Consider the following 26,362-nt stretch of genomic DNA (forward strand, 5'->3'; position numbering starts at 1 on the left):
GACTTGCAGACAACAGGTCTGTCAGCTACTCTGAATGACCCCTTTAGTAAGCACACACGTGCACGCGCACGCACACACACAAAAATGGTGTCAGCAGCATATGAGGGATCATAAGGCACTCTGTGCCCTCTGCATTAATAAATATATTTTTTGGTGTTGTGAGTTAGATGGAAGATTAGTGAAATACAAGCCATGTTTGAGTATCTGTTATTCCCCTGCTAGGATGTTTATCTGCTGTATCTGTGTGATTCATAATTTCTATTCTGAAAAGAGTGTCTGTTAAATGCATCGGTAACAATGCAGACAAATTTTGCCAAATATCTCTGAACAATAAAATATGTTTTCTCAGTTTAGTATTGTAACATTGGCAATTGCATGTAGTCACAAATGTACAGTACCTGTTCTAAACTGAACATGACATAGAAAGACGTGACTGATTAATCTGATGGAACATAACAGAACATTCTATGAAAGCAAAGGTACATTTCTTTACCTCAGGAGATGTAAATTCTCCTTAATTTTTTGGTAACACTTTACAATATGGTTCCATTCGTTAACAATAGTTAATGCATTATATATCATGAACTTACAATAAACAAATATGTTTTCCAGCGTTTATTAATCTATTTGATGCTAGTTATTAAGAATACAACATTGTAAATAATTCAGTTAAATTTACAGGAAGATACCGGCAGCTGTGGTTGCCAGAAATTGACCGTAAAAACAGAGATCAGGCTTTACAGGATGTAATTTTGATGCCTGGATATTTTGCGGTTCACTACCATTTATATTATTACAGTAAATGATATAAACTTGATATACTAATCTTCTGGAACTATAAAAGTCTGCTTTTCACTTTAAATTGTATTGTTAACCACCATAGTAACTACAAAAGGCCACATGATGACTTAAAGTTCATCAAGAGTGGCCCTGTACAGGAGCAATAATTAATACACATGTAAAGACACAAAGTTACTCAGACAAACACAAGACACTATCAGGATAACACATGTGACACTAAAATAATGCAATAAAAATGAACTAAACTCCATAAAATATAACACAGAAACAATGTGCATAACTGATCTTAAAAATAAGAAGAAACATGACTCTTCCCATAAAATATAATGAAATCTGATGGGTCACACATTGACTCCTGGGAACACCTGATTATTGTTTTTCACTGTCATTTTAACAATAGTTTCCCGTAAAAAGAATATGTATTCTCATGTCAAACATAATATAAATTTTTACATCTAAAAAACAAAACATTTGACAACATGCTACCATAAAATTACATTTTGTCTTTAATTTCAATTAACTTTTTTTTTTTTACATTCTTATACCATTAAAATGACAAAAAATGTTTTACAGTGAAATGTTCATTATTAGTTCATGTTAGTTCATAGTGTAAGGATTACCCTGGTGATCGTTTGATTATGGTTTTGCAGTTCTTTTCCTTGTCTTTGTTCTTTGGTTCTTGTTTTCATTAGTCCCAGGTGTTCCTTGTTTGCTCATTAGTCTCTGTGTATTTAATCCCTGTGTTTTCCTCTGTTCATTGTCAGTTCTTAACCTTTCATGGCTGTAATGGTTTGTTCTGTTTTCGTTTTTAATTTCTTGTGTTTATTTTTTAATAACAATAATTCTTGTGTTTATTTTTTAACTCTATTGAGTTTATATTAAAAAGGCCTGCACTCAGATCCTCTTACTCTCGTCTCATTCCTGCAAACATTACAGAAGAACTGACCTCATGATGGATCTAGCTGCTTTGCAACTGTTATCACAAGGAGGCGGTACCATCGAGCAGTACACAGAGCAGTTCTGCAGTCTCACCCAGGTTCTCAATTGGGGATGTATTGTGCTCAAGGACTGCTATCGTTTTGGACTCAACGAGCCTGTGAAATGCTGTCTGTCAGGAGGCAGATGTGATCTTTCCTTGGTTGAGTTCATTGACTGTGCTTTGAGGCTCACATTCTCCCCTTACACTGTGGGGTATGGCAGTAACCACATGTTGCTACCAGTGCCCACGCCTGCCACGGTCAACGAGCCAGCGCCCACGCCCTTTGAGGCTTCAGGCGCTGGCTCTGGGACGGTCGAGGCTTCAGGCTATGGGACGGTTGAGGCTTCAGGCGCTGGCTCTAGGCAGTTGAGGCTTCAGGCGCTGGCTCTGGGATATTCTAGGCTTCAGGCGCTGGCTCTGGGATGGTCGAGGCTTCAGGCGCTGGCTCTGGGATGGTCGAGGCTTCAGGCGCTGGCTCTGGGATGGTCGAGGCTTCAGGCGCTGGCTCTGGGATGGTCGAGGCTTCAGGCACTGGCTCTGGGATGGAGGAGGCTTCAGGAACTGGCTCGTTGACCATGGCAGGCATGGCCGCTGGCTGGTTGACTGTGGCAGGCATGAGCGCTGGTAGCGGCATGGGATTATTGCCATACCCCACAGTGTAAAAGGAGAATGTGAGCCTCAGAGCATAGTCAATGAACTCAACCAAGGAAAGATCACATCTGCCTCCTAGCAGACAGGATTTCACAGGCTCATTGAGTCCAGGAGACAGGCCCCGATCAATTCTGGCCAAATTTCTGAGATCATCCAATAAAGATCTTGTGTTGCGTGAGGTGAGGTGTAAAGGAAGGCTTTCTTGGAAGAACCACAGCATTTTCTTGTTCCCAGACTTTGCGAGCTCGACAAGACAGAAACGTGATTGATTCAAGGAATGGAAGAAACTTTTACATCAATGGAAGATCGCTTTTGCACTGATATTCCTGGCCAAATTGAGAATAGATGCTAAGGATGGCTGTAAAAAATTCACATGCCCACAGCAAGCGATGTCCTTCATAAAGTCAATGGAGTGAGCGGGTCGTGTTGTGGTGCTCACGTTGCCATCGGGTGGGCCGGCTCACTGAACATCCGCTTGACTGTTTGAAGAATCTGCATGCTCTTTTTGTGCTGGCTCTGCCTAATGGCTGGAGTTTATTTTGTAGAATAATACACCTTTAGGACAGTTATATGATGAAGATACACACTCTTTGTGTTTATTCTTCCTATTGGCTGGAGTTTGTTTTATAGATTATCTTTTGCTGTGTAATTCTGTCTCACAAAATTTTTATAGAATCACCGGACTTGAGCAATCAGATGGCAAAGTTGTCACAGGGACACTCATTGGCATACATGGACTGTTTGAGTTTGGAGGGATGGACGCCTGTTCGCACTGTCGTGCGCAAGGTTAATGCGCAAGTTTTTTTGGGGGGGGGGTTTTCTGTTTGTATGGTTCTGGGGGAAGTTTGGGATTTGACTGTTGCACTAATGTTGGAATGTGGTCTTTATAATCCTATTTTTGACACACAGTCTATTTTCAAATCAAATCAAATCAAATCAAATCACTTTTATTGTCACACAGCCATATACACAAGTGCAATGGTGTGTGAAATTCTTGGGTGCAGTTCTGAGCAACATAGTAGTCGTGACAGTGATGAGACATGTACCAATTTACAATAAACATCAAATTTACACAACACAATTTAAAGTCTAATATACACATAATTACAACACAATATACAAATAATAACATACACTGTACAGTATACAATACACACAATACAGATACCCATTATTCAATAAAAAAAAGTATATATAGTATATATAGAATGTACAGCAGGTTGTATTGTACTGTATTGACATTCAGGCTGTCGGTTGATAGTAAATTGTTAAGAAAGAATATAATATGATAATAATATAATTTATGACAGTCCGGTGTGAGATATAAGAGTAAGAGTAATAAAGTGCAGTGCTGATGTATTTGATCGTGGGAGATCAAGAGTTCAAAAGTCTGATTGCTTGGGGGAAGAAGCTATCATGAAGTCGGCTGGTGCGGGTCCTGATGATGCGATACCGCCTGCCTGATGGTAGCAGTGAGAACAGCCCATGGCTCATGTGGCTGGAGTCTCTGATCATCCTCCGAGCTTTTTTCACACACCGCCTGGTATATATGTCCTGGAGGGAGGGAAGCTCACCTCCGATGATGTGTCTGGCAGTTCGCAGCACCCTTTGCAGTGCTTTGTGGTTGTGGGCTGTGCTATTGCCATACCAGGCGGAGATGCAGCCAGTCAGGATGCTCTCTACAGTGCAGGTGTAGAACCATGTGAGGATGTGGCGGTTCACTCCAAACTTCCTCAGCCATCTCAGGAAGAAGAGGTGCTGATGAGCCTTCTTCACAATGACTTCAGTGTGGATGGACCGTGTGAGTTCCTCAGTGATGTGGACACCCAGGAACTTGAAGCTGCTGACTCTCTCCACTGGTGCTCCATTGATGGTGATGGGACTGTGTTCTCTGTCTTTTCTTCTGAAGTCCACCACAAGCTCCTTTGTCTTACTGACGTTGAGGGAGAGGTTGTGCTCCTGACACCAGTGTGTCAGAGTGTGCACCTCCTCTCTGTAGGACACACTCATTGTCAGTGATCAGACCGTACCACCGTCGTGTCATCAGCAAACTTAATGATGGCATTGGAGCTATGTGTTGCCACACAATCATGTGTGTACAAGGAATACAAGAGTGGGCTGAGAACACAGCCCTGTGGGGCTCCAGTGTTGAGGGTCAGTGATGAGGAGATGTTGCTGCCTATTCTAACCACCTGGTGTCTGCTTGACAGAAAGTCCAGGATCCAGCTGCACAGCGAGCTGTTTAAGCCCAGAGCCCGGAGTTTCTCATCAAGCTTGGAGGGCACTATGGTGTTGAATGCTGAGCTGTAGTCTACAAACAACATTCTCACATAAGTGTTCTTTTTTCCAGGTGGGAGAGAGCAGTGTGTATTGTAGATGCAATGGCATCATCAGTGGAGCGGTTGTTGCCGTAAGCAAACTGCAATGGGTCTAGAGAGAGAGGCAGCACAGAGCAGATGTAATCTCTGATTAGTCTCTCAAAGCATTTGCTGATGATGGGGGTCAGAGCAACAGGACGCCAGTCATTTAAGCAAGTGATTTTTGATTGCTTTGGAACAGGCACAATGGTGGACATTTTAAAGCATGTGGGGACTACAGACAAAGAGAGGGAAAGGTTGAAAATGTCCGTAAAAACACCAGCCAGCTGGTTCGCACACGCTCTGATGACGCGGCCCAGAATGCCATCTGGACCCGCGACTTTGCAGATATTCACCCGTCGGAAGGATCGGGTTACATCTGCTACAGAGACGGAGAGTGAACTAACCTCTGTAGCTTCGGCCACGAGAGCTCTTTCCACGAGGGCGGTTTTATTTCCCTCAAAATGAGCATAAAAAGTATTTAGCTCATCTGGGAGAGAGGCAGCGGTGTTCATGGCAGAGTTCTTATTCCCTTTAAAGTTTGTGATGATGTTAATTCCCTGCCACATGCTTCTAGAGTTGGTGGTGTTAAACTGTCCTTCAATCTTGTTCCTGTACTTGCGTTTTGCTGTTCTGATAGTTTTTAGGAGGGCATAACTGGCTTGTTTAAGCTCCTCCGCGTTCCCAGAATTAAAAGCGGAGGTCCGCACATTAAGTGCCGCGTGAACATCGCTATTAATCCATGGCTTCTGGTTCGGATAGATCCGTATTGTTCTGGTCAGAACGACGTCCTCTATGCACTTTCTGATGAAACACATTACGCTATCAGCGTAAAGCTCGATGTCGTCATCAGAGGCAGACCGGAACATCTCCCAGTCCGTGTGATCAAAACAGTGTTGTAGCGTAGAGTCTGATTGGTTCCTTGAGTGCCAGGTCTGTGTCGGTTTGTGGCGGGATGTACACAGCAGTGATAATGACCGCTGTGAATTCCCTCGGTAGCCAGAATGGTCGACACAGAAGCATGAGAAATTCCAGATCAGGAGAGCAGAAAGACTTGATAGAATGTACGTTCCTCTGATCACACCAGGATTTGTTGATCATAAAACATACACCACCACCTCTGCTTTTACCTGAGAGGTCTTTCGCTCTGACCACTCGGTGCACGGAGAACCCCGCGGGTTCAATGGCTGAGTCTGGAATCTCAGCAGACATCCAAGTTTCCATAAGGCAGATAATGCAGCAGTCCCCCCCGTTGGAAAGAGATCCGCGCTTTCAGCTCGCAGAGCTTGTTATCCAGAGACTGAACATTTGCCAGTAGAATACTGGGTAGCGGGGGTCGATTTGTGCAGTGTCTTACTCTGATGAGAACGCCGGCTCTGTTTCCCTTTTTCCTCCTGCGTTTCCACATCCAGGCTGCCCAGACAAAGGGCTCCGCTTGCGTGTTTGTAAACAGCGGGTCGGCATTGAGGAATTTGAAATCCGGTTTACGGTGTGTAATTGCTGAACCAATGTCCAAAAGTGTTTGCCTGTCATAGACAATAAGGCAGACAACATCCAAGACAAAAAACATAAGAATTGTAAACAAAACAAACAAAACACTACCATGTTGTGTCAGAGCTCGCAACGCTGCAGCCATACTCGGCGCCATCTTGAGTCCAATTTCAATATTCCAATATTTTTTCTTACATGTCAAAATGTCAGATGTTAATATGAGTGGATTGTCTCACTCCATGTGGAATGTGAATGGTTGGGGCACCTCATAAAAAGAAGGAAGGTTATTTCTATTCTTAAGCGTAAGAAATATGATATAGTGTTTCTTCAAGAAACACACCTTTCCCCGCTGGAAGCTGAAAAATTTGGAAAGATATGGGGTGGGCATTTTTTTTATAGTGCTGGCTCGAGTAAGAGCAGGGGAGTCATTACACTGATAAGTGAACATCTACAATTTAAATGTCTCACAGAGTAAAGATAAATTAAGAAGAGTCATTATTGTTTTAGCTGAAATTCAGGGACAGAGTCTTATTTTGGCGAATATTTATGCATATTTAACGTTGATGATCAGGGCTTTTTTATAGATCTTGAAGGGATGTTGCAAGCCGCTGGCACCCCTCATGATATAATATTGGGAGGAGATTTTAATCTTTTGATGGACTCAGTCCTTGATCATAGTGAAACAAATGTGTGCAAGCCCCCTAGAGCAACAGTGACACTTCACAGGATGTGTAAAAATCTTGGTCTTATGGATATTTGGAGACTTTTGAACCCATCTGGTAGGGACTATAATTTTTTTTCTTCAGTCCATAAGATTTACTCTAGAATAGATTTATATATATATATATATATATATATATATATATATATATATATATATATATATATATATATATATATATATGTATATATATATGTAAGTCCCTCATTTCATCTGTTGTGGAAATATTTTAGTCTCAGATCAGGCCCTGGTGTGTTTAGAGGTGTTGCCACATACAGAGTAAAATAAATTATATAGTTGCCACTTTAATGTATCCCTTTTGCAAAATCCTGAATTCCAACAAATGCTAAAGGCTGAAATCAGTGTTTATATGGAGACCAACTGGTCCTCAGTATCCTCTGTGGGTGTGGCTTGGGAGGCACTTAAGGCGGTTCTTAGGGTTGGTCTCATTCACCAAAAAATCCAAAGCACAAGAACTCGTGGAACTGGAAGGGAATATTAAAAGTGCCAAGGCAGAACTGAAGCACCGAATGTCGTCTAATGGCCTCAGAGAATTGACCCGATTGAAATACATATATAATACTATTTTGTCACGGAAGGTGGAGTTTTGGCTATTCAGGGCAAGACAGTCATACTTTGAGTTGGGGGACAAAGGAGGGAAGCTTTTGGCTATATATATAAAACAGAAAGAGTCTTTTTCTACCATTCCCTCAGTGAAATCTGCTGGTGGTGAAATATTTACGTCGGCCATTGATATTAATAAGGCTTTTAAAGAATTCTGTCTTGATCTCTATAGTTCCACGTCTTCGTCTACTGATGAAGATATTAGAAACTTTGTGGAATCATTAGAACTTCCTAAACTGACAACTGAGCAAAAAAATTATCTTGATTCTGAGATAAACTTGGAGGAACTTGGCGAGGTAATTAAGGCCTTGCCTACAGGCCAGATGGCTTTGCTGCAGAATCTTTTAGATCTTATGCTACAGAACTGGCTCCACTTTTGTTAGAAGTTTTTACAGAACCATTAAAGAATGGAAAGCTTCCACCAACCATGACACAAGCCCGGACCAGTCTGATTCTTAAAAAGGACAAAGATCCAAACGAGTGTAAGGGTTACCGTCCAATTTCCCTGATCCAGTTAGATGTTAAAATATTGTCAAAAATCTGGCTAACCGATTAAGTAAAGTTATGACAACTCTTATACATATAGATCAGGTGGGGTTTATTCGGGGCCGTAGCTCTTCTGATAACGTTAGGCGTTTCATCAATATCATGTTGTCAGTGGCGAATGATCAGACTCCTGTCGTGCCATCTCACTTGACGCCGAAAAGGCATTTGATATGGTAGGATGGGATTATATTTTTAAGATTTTGGAAATACTGAGTGACTCCAGCCAGGTCTCCTAAGCAACCATATTGGACCAGTTGCTAGTGTGTAGAGTCAAGTTGGGTTAACCTCCTCATGGTCACTATAATGTGGTCCTCGCTCTCAGTGGGGTGCGTGGTGAGTTGTGCGTGGATGCTGTGGAGAATAGCGTGAAGCCTCCACACGTGCTACGTCTCCGCGGTAACGCACTCAACAAGCCACGTGATAAAATGCGCGGATTGAGGGTCTCAGACACGGAGGCAACTGAGATTCGTCCTCCACCACCTGGATTTAGGCGAGTCACTACACCACCATGAGGACTTAGAGTGCACTGGGAATTGGGCAAATTGGGGAGAAAAGGGGAGAAAAAAAAAGATTTTGGAAATATACAGGTTCGGTAATACTTTTATTGGATGGATTAAGTTACTTTATAGACACCCGGTAGTGGCGGTACAAACAAATGGATTAATTTCAGATTATTTTACTCTGGATTGGGGCACCCGGCAGGGTTGCCCTCTTTCCCCATTATTGTTGTCTTGCCCTGGAACCATTAGTAGCCACGATAAGAAAGGAGGATGATTTTCCAGGGGTGGTGGAGGGAGGTATGGCGCATAAGCTTTTGCTTTATGCAGATTATATTTTATTATTCATCTCCGAACCCACTAGATCTATGCCTTGACTCCACAGAATTATTAATTAGTTTTCTAAATTCTCAGGATACAGAGACAGTTGGTCTAAATCCAAAGCTTTGTCTCTGACAGCGTACTGCCCAGTAACAGCTTTTCAGCCAGGCACCTTCCAGTGGCCCAAACAGGGCATTAAGTATTTGGGGATTTTATTCCCAGCAAATTTGTCTGATTTAGTTAGTGTTCATTTTGACCCTTTAATAAAAAGGTTTTCGAGCGATGTGGGCAGGTGGGCTTCATTACATTTATCTATGATTGGGAAGGTTAATGTTATTAAAATGAATTGTATTCCAAAATTCAACTACCTGCTACAATATCTCCCTATAGATGTCCCCCTCTCTTATTTCAAGCAGTTTGATATCATAGTGAAGTCCTTCATTTGGAGTGGTAAACGTCCCAGATTATGTTTCAGTAAATTGCATAGGCAGACTGACAAAGGTGGGCTAGGCCTACCCAAGATTTTGTTTTATTATTATGCTTTCGGTCTCAGACATTTGGCTCATTGGTCACTTTCACCTGAGAGAGCTATTCACCTATTTCACCATTGCAAAGCCTTTCTATCAAACTAAATGGAGAACTTAAGTTACAACCCATTATCTCGCTTTTGCATGTGGTATGGACAGAAAGATTTAAACTTGGTATTTGAGGAGGGAGTGTGGGCTAGGATTCTAAAAAACATCAAGTCTACATCAAGAGATGCAAGGGTGCGCCTTATGCTATTTAAGATTTTACATAGATTCTATTGGACCCCAACTAGATTGCATAGGCTTGGTTTTATAGACACACTCGCCTGCTGGCAATGCCAATCAGATGATGGGGACACAACCCATGTTTTTTGGTGGTGTGTTAAGATCCAAGATTTTTGGTTGAGGGTTCAGAGTATTATGTGTGACGTATTGGACACTCAAATTTCATTTTGCCCCAGACTCTGTATTTTAGGCGATGGGGCAGTCATTAATATGGGGGATAAATATATAAAAAATTTAATCCTAGCCAGTGTTATGATCGGCAGGCAGGTCATCCTAAGGGGATGTAGGTTGGCTGGAGCTCCCTCATTTCAGGACTAGTGCATTGAGATGGGCAGGGTGGTGGCATTCAAAAAAATGTCATATAGAAGACAGGGAAACTTGGAATTGTTTAATGGAAAATGGGGCAGCTATTTGACATATTTGTAGGGCTCTCGGGGAGGGGAAGTGGAGAGAGATGTGTAGTTTTAAATGTGTGTGATTTTTATTATTTATTTATAAATAAATAAATAAAATAAAAAATTATTTTGTGTGTGTGTATTCTCAAGTTGGACCACAGGGATGTTTGTTGGGGGTCGGGTTGTGGATTGGGAGGGTGAAAGGGAATTATGGGGGTTAAAAGTTGATTCGGTGTATGTATGTTTGCTTTTCTGTTTCATGTGTCTGAATCAATAAAAGTGTTAACCAGAATATTTTTTGCTTCAAATAACAAAACAAAAAAACAAGCCTATTAAAATTTTAATCAGGTGAAATTAAATAACATAAATACCACAACTTGTACTGGGTACTTAAATGTCAACTTACAATTTATGTCAGTTATACTGATATGCCATAACCTGTAATTTGATTTTGTAGATAAGAGCCTAATTGTTTAGTTTGAGAATTTATTTTAACCCTTAAATGCATTCACCAAACACTGAGAACCAGCACTTATATCTATCACAATTAGATCTACAAAATGCCCAGATAGCGTCAAATTTTTTAACATATTTTCAATGCAATTAGAAAATAATAGAATAAAATATATTTTGATATATTTTGATGTTTTATTTTTCATATATCAAAGAGAAAATGCAACAAATCAGGACAAATCTAAAACAGGATTCACTACTTTCACACTGAAATTTTATAAAAACATACAGCTAAACATATTATACACATAAGCTATACATACATATTTTTTCAGGCACTTATGAGTCAAAATAGATGCACAGCTTACATAATTTCAGTAGTGCACCCAAATTACAATACTTATCTTACTGTTCCTGTGTTGTACTTGCTATAGTTTACTTCCATGTTGTTGTTGTTTTTTCATCAAATAGCAATGTCAAATGTAAATCAAGTCAATCACTGAAACAACAGTGCCACCTTGAGTAAGAAATAACATGTATAATATGTACTGTATGTGCACACGTATATAGCATACTGATAAATCACCATTGTTGATAATTAATTGTTGCACAGAATATTAACATGATATACTATTTATTTGTATGAATACAGTACTAATTTGTCTTGTAATAAACAAAGAAATTAAAAAAGAAAAAAAGCCTGCATTTTCTCTCGTTCCTGCAAACATTATACATAGTGCATTAACTAATGTTAACATTTATAACTTTTGATTTTAAAAATGTATTACTATATGTTGAAATTAACATTAACCAAGGTTAATAAATTCTCTAAAAGTTTGTTCAGTGTTGTTAACTAATGTTGACAAATGGAACTTTATTGTAAAGTGTTACCAATCATTTTTAGAAGAAATAAAAATAGACACATACTATAATATTGTTGATATAGAACTATTAAATTATGTGGACTGCACACCATCTTTCTATTTGCATCTTTCTTTTTATTTGCTTTCCATCTAATTTCATTGCTGTCTAGGAGAAACAACAGTGACTTTAATGAGATATCTTTTGTTATTTTCTATTCTATGAGACACATTCTAGTGAACTTCAATGAATATGAATTATATACTCTGAGTAATAAACCTGTTATTCTAAAATAATGATGCAAAAGAGATAAAAATGTGTTCAGGTATTGGATAATCTAAATAGTCACTACTACAGGTCTTCACTAGCCCAGCCCTTTTGGAGAAACACACACTTAAAAAAAATGGTGAAATCCTTCCCTCTCAGTGTCACTGAAATCTAGAAATTCAAATGTTTAGTCAAAGAATAACTCAAATGTACAGTATGCTTTAATTCTTTTAAGTTTGGTCTGAAAGTGATATATAGAAATGTGACTAATAGAACATAAAGCCACAGACAGAACGCTGTGGTCATGAAGAATGTTTCCGAATTTTTCTTTTTGCTGATAATTTACACTTGCAAGGTAAATCCACAAGAGGTGTGAGTTACTGCTACAGGATTACTTTGATTAGTTATCTTAAAGGGTTTCAATCTGTATTATTACAGAAGTAGTACATGAATGAACAAATGAATTCATAAATTAAGGTGAAGCTAACGGTAGTGTGCACCAATCAAGCAACCAAATTTGTGGCAATGTAAGGATTTCTTCCAGTAGCCTTTCGAAATAGCTATTGAGTCAGCAGTAGTCATTAAGACTTAAGCCCTAAATTACAGTATTAATATGTTTATAGGCAAAAGGACCAAGAGTTTCAGGAAATTAAGGGGAGAGAACATTTTCTGGTATTTCCCAAACTTGCTTAAAGGGATAGTTCATTCAAATAGGAAAATTCTGTCATCAGTTACTCACCCTCATGTTGTTCCAAACCTGTATTACCAACTTGATCTCATGAGAAGCTGTACAAATTCGTACAAGCTGGTGAAATTGTATGAAATCGTATGGGTTTGTTTGTAATCGTACAAATTCTAGATGTGAAAAAACCTGGATGTGTAACGCAGAAGCAAACGAAATGACTACTACTTTAGGCTGAATGGAATTAAACTACAAAATATTAGTTTTCATTAAATTTTAGTTCAAGCCTGATTTCATTCCGCAAATGAATGTGCCTTTGGTGAATATCTGAACTGAGTTTTGCATATTAAAAGTCTTTTTAGGGGGATTTTTTGTCAGTGACAGCAATCAGCAATTTTCTGGCACACCTCTACATCTACTCAGAAGAATGAAGCCCTTATCAAAGTATTATATGATTTGCAAGGGTTTATCAGACATCAAGTGGTCTATGTGTATGTCTTTGTAAGGTGAGCTCAGTTTACAGCATGGACTCCCTGTGACATTTTAGGGAGAAAAGTGGAAAAACGACATAAATGAGATAAAACTCATCTACAATCTTGTGATTGACACAAGGATTTTCAAAGAATTTGTTTTGTGACATTTGTGTTCAGTAACATTTGCTGTACAAAAATTTACATTTAAGAAGCTTAGCTGTCAAAGATTACCTTACCCAGAAACTCCTAGTTAGTGGCACCATTCCATCTGGAGTGTTGTTTCTCTCCTGAGGACAGGCCTTAAGGGAAAGAATGTTCCCTGACTTCCGGGGGGTGTCAGTAAGAGTGCGTGTGTCACCACAGAAAGAAAAGCTTTATTCATCATTTTTAATTGGGTTTGAAATATCACAACAGGGCATTCTGGAGACTTATGCATTTACACTGTGGCATCTTTCCAATGTTTTGAAACATTCTTATGCTGATTATAAAACATGTGAATTGAAAAAATTACTTTTGATACTGAGATCTTGTTTGAGATCAAATGAGTTACACATTTGTCCTCTGCGAGAAGGAGATTGTAGAGACACTCTGTGCATCACAATCATCAGTCTTTTTGAATTTATTTTGTCAAAAAATAAAAAAGGTAATCAGGTTTGGATGTAACATCACACCTGAATAGTTAAAAAAATAGCTTAATAGTTAAAAATAGATTTTACTGTAAATATCTGTGCAATATTGGAGAACATGCGTCAAGACACGGTCTTATCCACCTAATATATGCTATTAACATTTTTTTACACATCAATTGGCCAAACATTTCATACAGTATCTTGTCTATTAGTATACTATTGATCATGAGTTATTTATATTCGGGGTTAGTTCACCCAAAAATGAAAATTATCTTATCATTTGCTCACCCTCATTTCATCCCAGATGTGTATGAACTCCAAAAGCTCAAAAAAACGAGATAAAGTCATAGCATAAAAGTAATCCATAAGACTCCAGTGGTTTAATCAATGTCTTCTGAAACAATCCAGATGGTTTTGGGTGAGAACAGACCAAACTGTAACTCCTTTTTCACTATTCAACTTGTCATTGTAGTATCTAGGCACGATAATTATTTCAAGCTTGATTACACTTCCTGGCGCTTGACGCATGCACAGAGACTTGATGGCGATATAGGAAGAGCTTGAAATCATGATCACCAAGGAGACTGCTGTCAAGATGTACAGTGAAAAAGGAGTTACCTTTTGGTCTGTTCTCACCCAAAGCCAACTGGATTGTTTCAGAAGACATTGATTAAACCACTGGAGTCTTATGGATTACTTTTATGCTGCCTTTATCTCCTTTTTGGAGCTTTTGGAGTTCTGGTCACCATTCACTTGCATTGTATGGACCAACAGAGCTGAGATATTCTTCTAAAAATCTTTGTTTGTGTTCAGCAGAAGAAAGAATGTCATACACGTCTTGATGGCACAAGGGTAAGTAAATAATGAGAGAATTTTCATTTTTGGGTGAAATATATCTTTAATTAAATGATTTAAGGGATAATTTTCCGCACATGCCTTCCACACCACACCCACTGAAATATCAACACGCACACAGGAATGACACATTTCTTCACAACAGTAAATATTGTGACAACGGGCGTACCTCATCTCTGTGAAAGAAGAAATGATTACAGATGCTTTTATCCTACGAAATGGTGAAAGGTCACAGATCTGTTTCATGTCTACCACACCGTGAACCATGAACATTTCCTCATTGTCTGCAGTGTTTTATCTGTCACTAGTGGGTAAAAAAATGTTTTGTAATTTCAATGTGAGAAGAATACACCTTAAAGAGATCTAAAACAACAGAATAGTATATGCGTCATTTCAGCTGTTCCAAAAAGATAAAAATTAATGATCTAACCGTCATAGAGGAATTATTGTACCCAGCCTGTTAAAGCCTTAGCTCATGGTCTCAGACAAGGTCGTCTATTTTCAAAATGCTATAATTACGTCAACCACAGGTCTGCAATATATCTGCATTATTCCTGAAAATCTTTCAAGAATTAAATGGCTCTAAACAGCTACTTGGTTACTGTACGTAGTGGCTTAGTGTTTGAAATGATTACTGCAACAAATTCAGCATTTTCTCCAGTTCATTAAAAATGTGAACTGGCAGCTCGAGATCTTGTAGGATCTGATCATGCCAACTCTGTGTTCCCAAAAATACGAGTATCCTGCCATGTTTTGTGGTAACATAAACCATGACGTCGCAGCACATTTTAAGTTCGTGTGTTTAATTTGGAATACATTTTGGATTCTGAATCGGTGACTAACGAAGCATTGGTGCCATCTACTGTCTATAACAGAGTCAAAGCCTCAAAATTGTGTTTTCAAGACTTTTTGACTACTATTTTATTTTTATGTTTTGGATCCAAGGCTTTATCCACGTACTGCCATCATCATCATGATCATCATCATTATAATCACAAATAACAATAATAGGCTATGCTAAATTGTAAAAAAAAATAAAATAAAAAATAAAAATAAAAAATCACATCAACATTCCCTCATACTGACTGTCAATTTTAAACCAAAATTTCGTCAAAGCAACAAAGCAAATCATTACAAAAATCAGAAATGAGCAATAAAAACGTCACTGCCTGGCTGTGGACAGCTGTTAAATGACGAACACAACCCCATTCGCGTATCTCATATCACAACGGCCGTGTCTAGAAGGGAACCCTAATGTCTCGCGAGAGGACATTCATATAAAATGTTTACTATTTTTTCCCCGCAGAAACCCTACACATACACATACTCCTACTCCTAAACCTTTCCCTAGCCTTAACCCTTCCCTAAATCTAATCATAACTCTTTCCTTAGTAACAGCACATTTACGACTCTCGCGAGATTTTCCCAGACATAGGGTTCCCTTTTTTGACAAGCCAATTGAACGTCACGCTGACCCTGCGTACAACGTCAAATCATTTGACAGGTGTACCCGGAAGGAACGCGTTTTCGAAAATGGCGATCCACGCAAGCCGCAGCCAAAACAGAGAAAAGTAGAGCTGACTTTAGTCCATGTCCCGACTGGACCGAGCTCGGTGATGCGCGTGTGCGGAGACTGTGATCTGTTGTAAAGATGTACGGATTGAGAATGGCACGAGAGGCCGCTGTGACGGACGACTCCTACACCGTGAGTCCATGACGTTATGTTAAAAATAAAATACCAATAATACCAAACTTGTTTTTTTAAAAAGCTGATCTTGATTGTCTGATATTAAACCGACTGTTTCCGAGCAAGGCCAGAACGAAAGTTTTTATTTCTTCCGTCCATAAATACAATATTTGTAAAGTATAGTTTGTTTTTAGCTTTTCTTTCTAAATAATGACACCTATAAATAATGTCCGGACGACTGTAGTCTAATTTTTATGGTAAAATAATAGTTGAAATAAATTATCCTATGTGTAATTGACCCACAGAAGGACTATTCAAAATATAGGCTTTTGTTCCATTGAAGATGTTAAAGGGATAGTTCACCCCAAAATGAACGTGATCTCATCATTTACTCACTTTCGTGCCATCCAAGATGTGTATGACTTACTTTCTTCTGCTGAACACAAATGAAGATATTTAGAAGAATATTTCAGCTCTGTAGGTCCATACAATGCAAGTGAATGGTGACCAGAACTTTGAAGGTCCAAAAATCACATAAAGGCAGCATAAAAGTAATCCATAAGACTGCAGTGGTTAAATCCATCTCTTCAGAAGCGATATGATAGGTGTGTGTGAGAAAAAGATCAGTATTTCCAGATCAATATGTCTTTTTTTACAATAAATCTCCACTTTCACATTCTTCTTCTTTTGTTTTTTGCAATTTGCATTTTTTTGTGCATATCGCCACCTACTGGGCATGGATGAGAATTTATAGTGAAAAAGGACTTAAATATTGATCTGTTTCTCACCCACACTTATATTGCTTCTGAAGATATGGATTTAACCTCTGGAGTCATATGGATTATTTTTATGCTGCCTTGATATGCTTTATAGACCGTTCACTTGCATTATATGGCCCTACTGAGCTGAGATATTCTTCTATCCATCTTCATTTTTGTACAGCAGAAGAAAGTCATACAGATCTGGGATGGCATGAGGGTGATGAGAGAATTTAAATTTTGGGGTGAACTATTCCTTTAATCAATTTGTTAAATTCAGTGGTTTATGACTAATGCTTATCTTTGTCTTTATGATTTACACACAGGAAAACCTCATTGGCACATTGTTGGCTATCTTTGGAAACCTGTTGGTCAGTATCTCTGTGAGTATTCAGGTGAGTGTGTGCTACCTGCATTCATAATTACATTTTGGTTCAGGGTGTGTTCTGGTTACGCCCTGTCAGGTGAAAGCGAACTGCTTTTATTTATTTATTTATTATCAACACATGAGATTAACATTGTTTTATTACACAGATGTTGTTTGTTATGGTATCAAAGGGAGCTGGTTTAATTTTAGGAATGTGTGAAAGAGAAACATGTGTCATGACACTGATGTTTTCTGTTTGCAGAAACAAAGTCATGTGGCATTAGCAGGGAATAAAGACCCGAGGCAGTACTACCACACCAAGACTTGGTGGTCTGGCCTGATGCTGATGGTTCTGGGGGAGGGCGCTCTGTTTGTGTCCTATGCATTTGCTCCTCTCTCTCTCATTGCTCCACTTAATGCCGTGTCTGTCATTTGTACGTATTCATGACCTGTAATGCTGGGTCTTCATTTTAAATTCATACTGTATGTTGGGAAGTTGACATGAAATTGTTTTGGTAAGCTGATATGTTATACTCCATCTAAATTAATAATAAGCATTTTGCTAATTTTAGCATAATTATTATTATGCATGGAACTTTTTTTTTTTAACATATTAATTTGGAAAGTACATTTTGTTACACAACAATTTAACATAATATTTTGCAATTGTTGATCATTTTAACCATTCAGAGACATGTCCATTGCAAACATCTGTGTATGATTTTTTTCAAAATTCTAATAACAGCTTTGTTTTTTCTATTCTTCTGAGAGGGCCAATATAAAGTAGTCTTGATTTACTGATGTATAAAACAGCAATAAAATCATTCAGGAACACAGTTCGCAGCTTGTTTTGGATAAGTAGCCATCATAAAGAATACGCGTGTAGTTGATCCACCCCAAATAAGTATATTAATGTAAATTCTATTAATTGAAATTAATCGCAATTACAATATCATATTATTACAATAATAATCAACTATTTTTATTTTCAATGTAATCATGCAGCCATGAAGGCAAAAGAGCCTGAGATATACACCGTTTCTACATTCATTTTCATTTTCATCAAAAATGTTAAAGTTTTGCTTCTTATATGACATGTTTTGTTTGCATGGATGTTTTATTTCTTTTGTAGTATGACCCAAAAGGTTGTTTTGTGTTTTTTGGTCTTCACAGCAAGCTCCATCTTAGGTTTCCTGTTTTTGCGGGAAAAGTGGAAGGCTCAGGAATTTTTGAGTGAGTTCTGCTTGTCTTTCTCGCAACGAATGCCAATCAAATTAAGCATCATGCTGAGAAATCATGCAAATTGCTTACTGTTGTACAACTCTCAACATTAACGCTGCCCTTGATGCACCAGCTGCATTTCCTACAGCTATTTATTCAAAAGATTGAGGCCATGTGTTGCTTAGCAACATGTAACTACAAATGTCATTTATTGTATTGATGAATAATTTAAATGCTGAATGATATTAAAGTTGTTAATCGGTGCAAACATAGAAACAGGGGTAGATTTTTTGTCACTGTCTCTTGGGTTTTGTAGAACGATACATTTTGACTTTCCTGGGCTGTGCCTTGACGGCGGGCGGTACTTACCTGTTTGTGACATTTGGGCCGAACTCTCATGAGAAGCTGAATGCAGAAAACATAGTACAACATCTTATCGGCTGGCCCTTCCTCTTATACTTGGTAATACACCCACCTTCGTGTAGTAGATAAAATACATTATTATGTAAATATATTATGCATATAAAATGACAAGTATTAAACCAACATTTTAAAGAATACATTTTTGTTTTACAGAGCAGAATAATAAAAAATAAAAATATTGACAAAAGAAAACATACTGCCAGGCTTTTCTTCACGGCTAGATTTTCAGCAGTAAATTTGTGTTGTGTTTTTCAGCTTCTGCAGATCATTACTTTCTGTCTGGTGCTGTATTTCTACAAACAGCGGAACGCAAACTACCTTGTCCTTATTTTGCTGCTGGTGGCATTACTTGGTAGGCAAATAACAACGACAGCCGTTGTTTCTAAAGCCCTTTGTGTGTCCTTCACAATTAGTGCTTGTTTCGCAAAGTAGATAAAGGAATCTGAAGTACTGTAGTTAAAATGGATCAGAATTCATTTTGTTGTCTTTACAGCAGTTATCCCTGATCTTTGCCCTTTAGGTTCAGTGACAGTAATCACAGTGAAGGCAGTTTCAGGGATGATAGTGCTCAGCGTCTTGGGTCCTCTACAGCTCGAATACCCCATATTCTATGTCATGTTCGTCTGCATGGTGGCTACTGTCATCTTCCAAGCATCGTAAGTTCTTCCATATTAGCAGCTGCTGTGTCAAAAACAGTTCAATTGATGCTGTGAACTTGGAGTGCTATATGTTGTCTGACTTGTCTTTTTTGTAGATTTTTAGCACAGGCATCTCACTTGTATGATTCCTCTCTCATCACCTGTGTGAATTACATTTTCTCAACAACGTTTGCAATTGTGGCAGGTAGGACTCCTACGTTTCTCTCTCTACCTTGTTAAGTCAACAGAGTTGCCAAGTCATCATTCCAGTGGAATGTTATTTGTCAAATATTGTCTCATTCTCATCCTGTTTTTATTAAAACAGGAGCCATATTTTACGAGGAGTTTAATCATGAAGATGTCCTGCACATTTGCATGTTTCTCTTGGGGTAGGTCTTCTGATACATTCCAAGTAACACTTATATAACTTAAATGCACGTTTACATTATTTAGTTTCTCATACAGTACAACAAAATTTAAACACTCATTATGTAACACCTCAGTGCCAGAAGGAAAACTGCTCGGCCATGACATTCCACAGATGTTTCCTCAGCAGTAGCAGTGACTAATATAGACTAGTGGTAAGCTGTTATGAATCTGTGTTTTTGTTTGTGATGTTCCTCAGGTGTGCTCTGTGCTTTCTCGGGGTGTTCCTGATTACCAAAAACAAGAGGAAGGTCAAAGCCTTTGAACCATATGTCACCATGGACATGGTGAAAGGTATGTATACTGTGAACTTGACAGATTTCTTTTTAAGGTAACTCCTAACAATAACAATTTTATCATCATTTAATAATTATTTATTTCTGCCGTGGAACACAAAAGGACATGTTTTGCAGAATGCCCAAGCTACTCTTGTCCATACAGTAAAAGCAGACAGTGACCAGTGGTTGTCTAGCTTCAAGAAGGACAAAGACCCGTTTCCACCTGGTATTTAGATGCGTTTCGGGGTGATCCGATCACGTGGTCAGCCCTAAATACGGGACTAAACGGGGTCTAAAACGTTTTGTGATTGGATCACAAAAAACACTTATGAATGTGGTCAAAAACACATGTGACCAGATCGCATTTGAAGTGTAAACGCTAATCCGTCCTGAATGCATCCCGGCAGTAGTGAAGCGACGCCCCTCACCTGTCAATCAACTGCTGCGCTAAAAGAAGAGTTTTGTTTTATTAATTTTAATTTTTTTAAATAACTTTTCTCCCCAATTTGGAATGCCCAATTCCCACTACTTAGTAGGTCCTCATGGTGGCGTGGTTTCTCACCTCAGTCTGGGTGGCGGAGGACAATTCTCAGTTGCCTCCGCTTCTGAGACAGTCAATTTGTGCATCTTATCACGTGGCTCGCTGTGCATGACACCGCGGAGACTCACAGCATGTGGAGGCTAATGCTACTCTCCGCGATCCACGCACAAATTACCACGCACCCCATTGAAAGCGAGAACCCCTAATCGTGACCACGAGGAGGTTACCCCATGTGACTCTACCCTCCCTAGCAACTGGGCCAAATTGGTTGCTTAGGAAACCTGGCTGGAGTCACTCAGCACACCCTGGATTCGAACTCGCGACTCCGGGGGTGGTAGTCAGCATCGATACTCGCTGAGCTACCCAGGCCTCCTAAAACAAGAGTTTAAGCTTTGCTGGTTATGGGTGGCTTTCAAAGGAAATAACTGTCCGATCAGAAAATTATTTAAAAATCGGATACATACACAAACACAAGAGCTTCACAGATTTTCTTTAGTGTGTCTGATATCAACACAGATGACAAACACGAACACCTGAAGCTCCTTTAATACAGGTAATCTGCTAAAATAACTGATAATTCTGCTTGACATGTTGCGTTTGTGCTTAGATTAAATTTCAACTGCATCTGGGAGAAACGGCGTGCATTTTTTTTTTTTTTTTTGCACTTTCTTTGTCTTTTCTGACTTTATTGTGCTTTATTATTATGCAGTATACACGCTGACATAGTGATTGATGTATGTTGTTATGAAAGGACACCCTTTCATCGCAATACCAGGTGGAAAGGGGTCAAAAAAGCAACATAAAAGCATCCTTAAAACTGACTTGTGCTATATGCTATATTCCAAGGCCTCTGAAGCCATATGATTGCTTTGTGAGGAATGGGCTGAAAGAAAAGTTGTTATTAAATGAAAATCTTTTAAAATTTTGACAGCTACTGGTCACTGCCTACCTTTGTTGTATGGAAAAGCAGCTTGGATGTTCTGCACAACATCTTTTTTTCCTCCACAGAATAAAGAAAATCATACAGGCTTAGCTTAGTATGACATAAATTATGGGTGAAATATTCTATCAAGGTTTGAAAGGGAAACACTAGGTCTCCTTCACACACACACACACACACACACACACGTGCGTATGGCCAAATTTTTGTTTAAAATCTGCACAATAGATTTTCTATTTTCACGCAGAAATCTTGATTCATCAGTAACTTCACAATAACATTTATTCTAAATTTACGAAAAATGTAGGACCAACTGAAACCGTACACAAAAATTACATACTCCTGGTGTCCTTGTAAACATGGAATAAACACGAAATGAGTTAAATTATGCACATATGTGTAAACACTCACTGAGCACTTTATTAGGAACACCTGTACACCTACTTATTCATGCGATTATCTAACCAGCCAATCGTGTGGCAGCAGTGCAGTGCATAAAATCATGCAGATATGGGTCAGGAGCTTCAGTTCATGTTCACATCAGCCATCAGAATGTGGAAAAAATGTGATCTCAGTGATTTCGACCATGATTGCATAATTGTTGGTGCCAGACGGGCTGGTTTGAATATTTCTGTAACTGCTGATCTCCTGGAATTTTCACACACAACAGTCCCTAGAGTTTACTCAGAATGGTGCCAACAACAAAAAAACATCCAGTGAGCGGCAGTTCTGCAGACAGAAACACCTTGTTGAGGAGAGAGGTCAACAGAGAATGGCCAGACTGGTTCAAGCTGACAGAAAGGCTACAGTAACTCTGATAACCACTCTGTACAATTGTAGTGAGCAGAATGCACAACATGTCAAACCTTGAGGTGGATGGACTACAACAGTACAACAGCAGAAGACCAGGTCAGGTTCCATTTCTGTCAGCCAAGAACAGAAAACTGAGGCTGCAGTGGGCACAGGCTCACCAAAACTGGACAGTTAAAGACTGGAAAAACATAGCCTGGTCTGATATACAGATGTTAGGCCCACTGCAGCTTCAGCAGTGCTCCTGCACAAGCAGCGCTCCAAGCACACCTTCAGTTCATCCATGTCTGTAGTGATACATATTATAAAATCTTTCTAAATTGTTTTGCTGTACCGCTCTGTTTTATGGTGTGATGGTTTTTTCGGCAGCATCTATCTTTACACATTTGCAACGGTGGTGCTGAAAGCTCTTATGGAGATGGTTTTGGCATGTTCTATGCAAATTACCTTCTTAGAATGAGGGTAAGAACAAATTAATGAGCATATGCACCTATTGTGAATCTGTTGGAAATTTTTCGTGAGAAGTTTTCCTGGTTAAAAAAGTATGCAAAATCCACCCAATTACTAGTAAATGAGACCCATTATTCGAACTGAACTGAAGCCAGCTTTGTGGTATGTAAACAGTAATTTGCTTACTTCAGTCTGTATTAAGATAACTGAGCAATTACAGTTGTGCCATGTGACAGCCAAAATTTAATATCTATTTTCTAGCCAAACATATAATGATACAAACTTTTAGATTAAACGCTGCATGTTTTTTACTGTCAACACAGGTGTTCCAACCATTCACAACAAAGGCTGGGCTGTGCAGCCTGATTATAATGGCTCATTTTCCTATGGGGCACTTGAGAACAATGACAGTGTGGCTCCTGTGACTCTTCCAGTGGACCAAGAGCTGTCCGTCTCTCCCGGTCCTGTTAACCAGTACCAATCATCAGAGCTGAAGAAAGACTGAGTGGACATGGGTTTTAAGTGCAATTAAGACTGATTTAATATAAGAAATGCTTCTCTGTGTTTAAGCATCATGGGTTTGCTTGTTGACAATTATTCTGAGTCTGTTCTAAAACATTCTGGAACGTCTGTATTGCTCTAGGTCTGATCCTGAGCGAGGAAAGCAACCTAACATTCTTATGATAGAAAATAAATTCATTTAATTGGTGGGGTTGATTTTACCGTTCTCTGCAGAGAGATTATGGCATAATATCTTTGTATGAAGTTTATGACTATAATCATATGCTATATAATCAATCTGACATTTGGATCACTCTTGAGCCGCATCACATTTAGAAAGCTCCTATAGTTAACCTAAGAACCTAAATATACCTCAAACAATGTTTTAAATTGTGCTTCTGCTTTGTACCAAACATATTGCAACCAGTCAAACTGTATCACCCAAAGGTCAAAGACTAATGTATACTTAATAGTTCCCTGTCATTTACTGTGTATTGAAATATGTGTTTGGTACAGGCTGATTATATGCACAAACTCGCACACATTTTACTTTAGTTTTCCAAATTCGGTGGACCTGAATGTCTGCTGTGCCTTTTATTTGTTCTGTGCCTGTCTGAAGTACCTTAAATGGGCCTTTCTGTACGAATCTGCATAATCATGGGGAATACCTTAGATAGCAAAACACTGGTGATGGTTGTTGAAATGTACAAACGTACAACACTTTTCACTTATGGATTATTATGGATCAGATATTTCCATTGCCTTAGTCTAATGCTATAGAAAACTTTGTTGATATTTTGCTATACTGTGGCCTTTTTTTTTTTTTTTACATTTAATTTAAGTAATCATTGCAGTAATGCTGTATTTTATTAATGCTGTACAGTTGACAAAGACCTGGCTTTGGTTGAAAGATAAAGTGAAACTTGAATGTCTAAGCCACATTGATACACTGTGTAATTGTTCTTAAATTAAAGATAGGATGATATTGTTTATCCTATTACAACCATTCCATGATGACATCATGTCTTTAACCAATTTAAAACAGTGAAAGTTAGACCAGGCTTCCGTTTAGAGCCAGTTGACTAGTTGCTTCTGTTCGGTTCTGTTCTGTATAACTGTACAAATCCTGAAGCACCAATAATACTGCAGCTTATTACAACTGATTGTTCTTTGATAGTAACTTATCACTGGTCTATTGCCTTTCTAAGAGTTATTTGCACTGCTGTTTTAAATGACCAATGTATTTAAGCCTTAAACCTAAGTCATGATGTTGCTGTCTGCTGTATAACCGAGTAAATAGATACTGTGTTTAACTGGAAAATGGGTTAAAACATTTATAGAATCCAGAACTTTTTATCATTGCAAACTGATATAATACTAAATATATCAAGAACTGACTTATTTTAGGAACTCCAGTTTTGTCAATTAAGGGTTTTGTTATTTCACTGATAATTATTGTGCATGTACAGAATCATTTCTGTATTAAAGAATAAATATAAATACTAAAATTCAACAAGTTGCCTTGTTTTATTTAAGGTCAGCACAAACAAATAACAGGCTTTTTGCCTTTAGTATTGTTTTTCTCCTTTAGACTACATTATTGGACACCTAATAGTGCTCAATAAAGAGATTGTGTTAGCATGTTCAGATTAGAACAGGTTGTCAAATTAATCATCAGCTGTCTCAGCAAGAGTTGTTTTAATGAAAATATTTTGTAAGCAATCGTGGCTTCGGCTTCCTCATGCACACACTTACTAATGGCCATTTTTCACAATAAATGATCTGTTATTGATACATTGTTATATTCAATGCAGAACAGTTAAAGGGATAGTTCACCCAAAAATGTAAATTTTCTCATCATTTACTCACCCTCATGCCATCCCAGATGTGTATGATTTTCTTTCTTCTGCTGAACACAAATGAAGATTGATAGAAGAATATTTCTGCTCTGTAGGTCCATACAATGCAAGTGAATGGTGGCCAGAACTTTGAAAGTCCAAAAATCACATAAAAGCAGCATAAAACTAATCCTTAAGACTGCAGTGGTTAAATCCATCTCTTCAGAAGCGATATGACAGATGTGGGTGAGAAACAGATCAATATTTAAGTCCTTTTTTACTATAAATTCTCCTTCCTGCCCAGTAGGTGGTGATATGCACAAAGAATGTGAATAAGCAAAAATAAAAGAAGAAAGCAAAAGTGGAGATTTGTTGTAAAACAAAAAAAAAAAAAAAAAAAAAGGACTTTAATATTTGGAATTATCTAGTATCTTTTGTGTTGAAAATTTTTTTTTTTTCAAAAGTTCATAATAAAATTTACTCCAGTTTAATTGATAGAATAAAACTAAGTATATGTGTCAAAAAGATAATCCAAAACCACCTGTGATACACCAACAGGGCACCCGTTTATTATTATTTATTTATTTATTTATTTTTATTAACAACAAAAAAGAGTATGTTACAATTATTAGAGTATACAAGAAAATACAACACAAATGTAACAAATAGAGGCACACTAGGGGGGCTTAATGTAGATTTACATAAAAATATTCAAACATTTTCAAATTTATAAAGTTTTAACTGCTTTTTGCTTAATAGAAAATCGGATTGAGTCAATATAAAGTTCCATTTCTTTCTTGAATGATGTAAAACATTTTTGAACATGGAATTTTGCCATTAAAAGAATACAATTTATTATATAAATCTGACTGTGCTTGTCTCAACAATTCTCCAGAAGACCAAATAATAAATGTTTCCAAAACAGCACAATTTGGCCATCAATATTTTTTGTGATAAAATCACAAACATTTTGCCAAAACGGTCTTACAAATGGGCAGTGCCAAAAAAAATGAACCACAGTTTCAGGGCAACTGTCACAAAAAGTGCAATTAAAATCAATATCACCATT

The 26,362-nt window shown here is 38.2% G+C and overlaps 1 protein-coding gene across 1 annotated transcript; it reads left to right on the forward strand.

The window, feature by feature from the left end:
* Nucleotides 1-15,924: 15,924 nt before the first annotated feature.
* LOC127455104 (NIPA-like protein 3) lies at nucleotides 15,925-24,965 on the forward strand. The gene is made up of 11 exons (XM_051722697.1): nucleotides 15,925-16,120; nucleotides 17,187-17,255; nucleotides 17,490-17,661; nucleotides 18,401-18,460; nucleotides 18,765-18,910; nucleotides 19,127-19,223; nucleotides 19,392-19,527; nucleotides 19,626-19,714; nucleotides 19,835-19,898; nucleotides 20,135-20,229; nucleotides 23,278-24,965. Exons 1-11 carry the CDS (start codon nucleotides 16,067-16,069, stop codon nucleotides 23,457-23,459), a joined length of 1,164 nt encoding a protein of 387 aa, XP_051578657.1. The 5' UTR covers nucleotides 15,925-16,066; the 3' UTR covers nucleotides 23,460-24,965.
* The last annotated feature ends 1,397 nt before the right edge of the window (nucleotides 24,966-26,362 follow it).

The sequence above is a fragment of the Myxocyprinus asiaticus genome, chromosome 17 (genome assembly GCF_019703515.2).
Source record: "Myxocyprinus asiaticus isolate MX2 ecotype Aquarium Trade chromosome 17, UBuf_Myxa_2, whole genome shotgun sequence".
NCBI classification, from domain to species: Eukaryota; Metazoa; Chordata; class Actinopteri; order Cypriniformes; family Catostomidae; genus Myxocyprinus; species Myxocyprinus asiaticus.